Here is a 5,778-nt window from a genome sequence, read left to right as displayed (position 1 = left end):
CGAGCTCATTTTCTTTGCATGGGCAGTGCGATGGTCGGCGGCGTCGGGAGGAGCGCGTGCCACATGGCAACACGTCCCGTATGCACCACCCAGCCATCAACGAGAACTTCAGTATAACGTACAATTGAATATGTAACACTAAACGGATTCGCAATAACAACGTGTCATTATTCATTGGTCTGCGGTCTCTAAAGCGGCATCTACCTAGCCCCCCCCCCCCCCCCCCCTTTTGCTCACTTGAGCTTCGCACCGGTGGCTTCGCTCCCCCGAAGGATTGGATAAGGCAATATACTGCGGAAGTGAAAGCCGGAAATAATATACTAATGCACAAACATTTAGAAAAGTAAAAAGAAAGCCTCATGAAATAAGCGATTGCAACAGAGGATTTCACAGTCCGAATCAAGTGCTTCGCCGCGTAGTGCAACTCGACTCGGTGCTAATGGAGCAAAGCGCGGCCTGCTCCATTGAATCGCATAGGGAAAGGCAGATTTCGGGGAGCAAAAGTCCCCGCATGTCTCACGAGTAATTCACGCATGCACACAACGGTCGGGCAAGCGCGAGAAAGAAGGTCTCGCGAAAGTTACCGCAGTTTTACTGTACTGATAGAGACATCTCCTCCTCCTCATAATCTCCGGTGTCATGCTTTCGTATTCTTGAGCAGCGCGGAGGCAAACAGATGGCGCCACGGCGGAAGAAGGCGGAAGAAACGGCCGATTCGTCTCGTGGCGCGTGTATCTGCCGGCACGAGCACGAGAAGAAGCAGCTGTGGTCTCCTGGTCGGCAGCAGCAAGCATGCGTCGGCGTTCGGGCTGCTGCGCCCGACGCAAGCCGTCCTCGCCGCGATCGAGGCGGCTGAGCATGTGGAGCACGAGCTCCTCGTCGTACACCCCCGTGACCAGCTCGGAAAGCCTGTCGGACGACGCGCCCGAGGCACAAGAGACCGCGGAGCACGCGGAGCCACGCTGCGAAATCGAGAAGTACTCGCGCGCTTTTGCTTATCGAGTGAATATAGCGCTTGTGCGGTGACGTGCATAACTTCGTACTTCATGTTCGTCTATCACGCCTCGTGTTGGTATTGTACTGCAAATAGAAACATGACAGACCTGTACAAATTTAACCTTTAGCAAATTACGCGTATTATATGTAGCGAGTTGTTTTTCCCCTCACACTGCTATCATCTTGGCTTGGATTATCCCCTTTTCTAAATGTCATTACTCTGTCATTATTTTCTAAATGTCCTTATACTAAATCGGGTGCTATTCTGGACACTGTCAAGTTCTGCCATATTGTCAAATTTCGCAATGGCGGCAGCTAGAGCCAATCAGAGAGGCCGTAGCAGCCTTCGGGGCCAATCAGAGCTGACAAGATGGCGAATTCGACAATTTGGCGGAATCTGTCAATGTGCAGAGTGGCCTTCTGCTGGAACGTCTCGCGTGTAGTATCGCTCTTTAGTCTCCCGATACGGGTTCACATTCCGCGTAGCGCACGCGACGCCCACACAACTTTAAACCAGAATTTGCAACGCTTGTAGTGCCAGACATCGTTTGTCGGCTAATGCGGGAACTGGCAGAAAGAACGACCGATATATCATTCAACCTGTTCCTGTCGCATTCGTGCTGCTAGGGTTCGGTTGTCATGGCCTTGTCGTCAGCTGCCCGGTCATCAAACCCACGGCTCGCACGCGCAGCGCGGGCAGCGCCAGCAAATGGTAATGACAGTCACGTTTTCACGAATCCTTTCCTTCTCTGAGGCATTATAATACCGTCCGCTGACAGCGGTGCATTCTATGGAGGGACACCAACACTAGAGCAGTTTAGACAGGTAAAGTCTGGTAAAGACTTGTATAGTCCTTCTTTATCGATGAACAAATAATATCGAGTACGCGGTGCTGAAGATCATTGCGTCACGGCAAGTTGGTGCGAGAACTTGAGGCCAGTGTCGTCACTTGTCTTTCGCGCCTTTTCTGGCTTACCAAGTCGCTTCGCACGGCAGCAATAGCCGCTTTGCTCTTGCAGAGCCCGTAATCTGCTAATACAGTTCAACTTAATAGTCTTAGTTAATTTACATTTTTTAGAGATAATCTGGGCGCAAGGAGAACTGTCATGATCGATCAGGCAGCTCCTGCAAGAATGACAATCCAGAATTCCGCAAACACTATGAACCCCCACAAGACAGAGGAGCATTCCAAGTCACCCCGAGTGCTCGTTTGGAGGAACCATATGTGACGTCCGTAAGAAAGTATTCTCTGTTCCACGTGTGCTCTGAGCGCCGTTAATAAGCATATTTCATCACTTATTCAGTAGCCAAGTTTTCCACCATTTGGCAATAGCCCGCGTTGATACGGTCGCCACGCGTAGGAGCACAGAAGTTGAAGAGCACCGCATTTTACGACAGGTTCTTGCGTGCCCCTTTCAACATCGAGCCCGAGATGGCTGGGCCGATGCTGCAGTTCCCTCTGGACCTGTATCTGCGCATGCGTCAGGAAGGGGGCAACGTGCTGCTGTCACCCTGGTACCTGGCCTGCATGCTGGTCATGATGTACCACGGCTCGGGTGGAGACACACGACGCCAGATAGCGCGCGTGCTCCACACGGACGACGACGGCGAGATCGTGCCGCGCTTCGACTGCCACGCCAACCGCCTGTTCTGCCGGGACTACCGCAAAGCCCGACACACACACTCAGGTACCCAGTGCTCGCCTCGGCTGACCGTCAACGTATGTCCTGTGCAGGACCAAAGCCTCTTCCAGAGATCTCCATTTACCCCCGTCTTGCGTGAGCTAACATATGCCTGTAGGTTACCCGATCGCATCACACCACATATATTTAATTCTCTGCCGTCCTCTACTGTATTAGCCTTCCAATAGTGCCTATTCTGCAACTCTTACATTAGATCAACGGTTAGCTCCTCTACACATTACAAGGCCTTCCCAATTCCGTTTCTTCATAATCTGAATTAACTGGAAAATGTCGGCTACGCCTGTTTGCTCTCTAGCTGCTTCTCTTATGGCACATTCGATTGGTCGCGTTCGAGCGCTCTCGCGGCGCGGTATACATTCGGCTGGTCGAAATCCAGCGCTCGGAACACATTCACCTGGTTCAGTTAGAGAGCCGCGCTTTATCTCGGAGTGTTCGGAGGCGCTCTCATCTTCGAACTGGGAGCGCGACCGAAATACGACAGAATGCTGATTACGTGGCTCATTTGATTGCTCTGGGAGCAGCTGAACGTTCAGCTGGGACAGGCTTTCTCATGGCTTCATTCTTGGGACGGCTCCGCAATGCTTCAGTTGGACCGCGGTAGAAGCCAGTCCAATATACCATTACTCTCTCCCTGGCAGGAAGCCTAAAGAAGCGTAAAGCCCGTCGATACGTCGCGCTCCCTCTACTGCGACAGCACCTCGATATAGTCAACGTGACCCTGTGTTACCCCATATATTTTACAAGTGTCCCAGCATCGGACTGTTCGAGTTAATTCGCTTACACCGTTTTATGCGCATCCCGTGGACAGGGCTCAGTGTGACCTCGTACGCTGGCCTGTACCACGACTCGCGCGTCAACGTGTCCCAAGAGTTCAAGGCGCCGCTATCGAGCCTGGACATGCACGTGCACATCCAGGACTTCGCCGAGAGCCCCGAGCAGAGCCGTCTCGCGCTGGACGGCTTCCTGCGGGCGCTGACGGGCTTCTGCTTCAACCGGGACGTCTTCGCCGGCGACAGCGTCGACCTGGACACGTTCGTGGTGCTGGCCAGCGTGTTCTGCTTCGGCTCACGCTGGTTCGCCGCGGGCGGCGCGACCCGCTCGACGGGCGTGTTCAACCCCGAGAAGGACAGCCGGCGGAAGGGCTGCTGCGAGCGCGTGCAGACGCTGTCCATGACGGGCAGCTTCCAGTACGCCCAGTTCGCCGAGAACGAAGACGGCGCCTTCGAGGGAATCGTGCTGGACCTGCCGTACCAGGATCCGCGGCGGTCGCTCGCCATGTTTATCCCGGCGCAGACGTCCAGCCTCGCGGAGCTCGAGAAGCGGCTCACGGCCGCCATGATCCTCACCTGCCTGGCGCGCCTGAGTCGGCGGGGTCTGGTCGAGGTCACCATGCCCAGGATGAAGGTCAAGTGCCTCACCGACCTGAAGCACTATCTGCCCTCGCTGGGAGTGGTGGACGCGTTCGACGACTCCGCCGACTTCGTCAACATGGCGCGCATCGTGGGCCTCCGGGTGTCAGCGGCCAAGCACCTCGCCGTGTTCCGCGCCGGGCAAAAAGGTCCGAAGACGGCCGAGGCGCAAGCCATCGCCAAGGAGACCGCTCACGCCGCGAGCGGCACCGACGTCTTCAAGATCACGGTCGATCGACCGTTCTTGTTTCTTGTGCTCGCTCGCGACCCGGACACCGTGCTCATGCTCGGTTCTTTTACGCACGTTATCTAGCGCAACACCTTTGTCGGGGCCGAGACTATCAAAGCGCAGTTATTTAAACGTAGTGATGTATTAAATACGCTGTTTTCTCTTTTACGAAACTGAATCATGCACGGGTCCAGAACAAAACCTCAATTAGCATAAAACATTCTATCCGTGCCTTTAATTTTTCCCCATGTGCTAATTTTATTTCCGCTCATCCTTCTATATATGTGTCAATTAAGCGCCGATAATTAACTGTTGCACAAGCATGTTTATTGCTTCACGAGCTCGAGATCATTATCGCCGCTACGCACGAAATCGAAAGAAAAGAAAGAAAATACTTGTGCTGTGGCCCAAGATGGTAGCACAAGTAAATCGAAAATGAAATCGTCTAATATGTCAACGACCAGCCAGGTTTTTCTTATTTTTTCAGTGCGAAGAAATTCGTGGTGCCCAAAGAAATCGTGCAGCTCCATGATGCAGAAGTCATATACGATAGTATTGAATTAACTCCCAGTCTTGTAGAGCCTCATCTTTTGCTGTATGTGATAATTAGATTTTCTAAGAAACTAATCTGAGGCTCTTTTATAATAGACATTTTGTACCCTCGCTGCTCTCTGCTTCTTCGATGTGATCATCTGGCTGGCACGTTGACGAGCGTCTAAGCTTTCAAAATTGGGGGTACGCATCCCAAATTCACACCTGAATTATGAGGGGCACCGTAAATAATGGGTTCCAAATTTTGATCACCTTCATGCAAACAGACATTATGTGCCAGGTTTTTACAGCTTTGGCCCATTATGAGCGACAACCAAGTGCTGCCACTGCTAGAACCGCATGACTAGGAAGCTTTCGCATGCGTATACGTGTGCAGAATGCCCCACGTCACTCGTGCCAAAATTTTTATATGCAAATGCCACATAGCTGGACCGAACCGAGGCAATGTTTGCCATTGCTTGGAGCAAGTTGGAGTACTTCTTAAATTTTGCTTAATTTCATAATTAGTTGATTTATTAATCATCTGTTCAAATATTACACCCAGAGCAAAACTGTGAATGAGAACATTGTAGGCCATCTTGAATAATTCCCAACGTAGCTTTCTGTTGCTACACACTACATAAAGGTATGGCAATGCATGAAACCAAGATTACTAACGACGTTAACTGAACTTTAGGTTAACTTAGGCAGAATATAGCACATGCCCCCTTCTGTAAAACTACTAGCTTACAAAACTCTAATCCGACCCAAATTAGGATATGCTAGCTCTATTTGTGTTCCTGCTGAATATGTTCTAACCAATTTTCTTGAATCTGCACAAAACTGTGCCATAAGATTTATATATACTGATTACTTTTGCTCTACTTGCATAACTTACCTAAAAGAAAAA

At 51.3% G+C, this 5,778-nt stretch overlaps 1 protein-coding gene across 1 annotated transcript; it reads left to right on the top strand.

Annotated features, from left to right (window-relative positions):
• The first annotated feature begins 2,435 nt into the window (after nt 1-2,435).
• Nucleotides 2,436-4,576, top strand: LOC126540818 (ipis-1-like). Its single transcript, XM_055076320.1, has 2 exons — nt 2,436-2,684; nt 3,508-4,576. Exons 1-2 carry the CDS (start codon nt 2,441-2,443, stop codon nt 4,419-4,421), a joined length of 1,158 nt encoding a protein of 385 aa, XP_054932295.1. The 5' UTR covers nt 2,436-2,440; the 3' UTR covers nt 4,422-4,576.
• Nucleotides 4,577-5,778: the final 1,202 nt, after the last annotated feature.

The sequence above is a fragment of the Dermacentor andersoni genome, chromosome 2 (genome assembly GCF_023375885.2).
Source record: "Dermacentor andersoni chromosome 2, qqDerAnde1_hic_scaffold, whole genome shotgun sequence".
NCBI classification, from domain to species: Eukaryota; Metazoa; Arthropoda; class Arachnida; order Ixodida; family Ixodidae; genus Dermacentor; species Dermacentor andersoni.
The sequence above is the reverse complement of the archived record's forward strand: the minus strand, read 5'-3'. Positions and strand labels throughout refer to the sequence as shown.

Coding starts and splice junctions, on each gene's coding strand:
- LOC126540818 (XM_055076320.1), top strand. CDS start 2,441: ATGCTGCAGTTCCCTCTGGACCTGTATCTGCGCATGCGTCAGGAAGGG. Junction 2,685..3,507: donor AGCCCGACACACACACTCAG/GTACCCAGTGCT, acceptor TCCCGTGGACAG/GGCTCAGTGTGACCTCGTAC.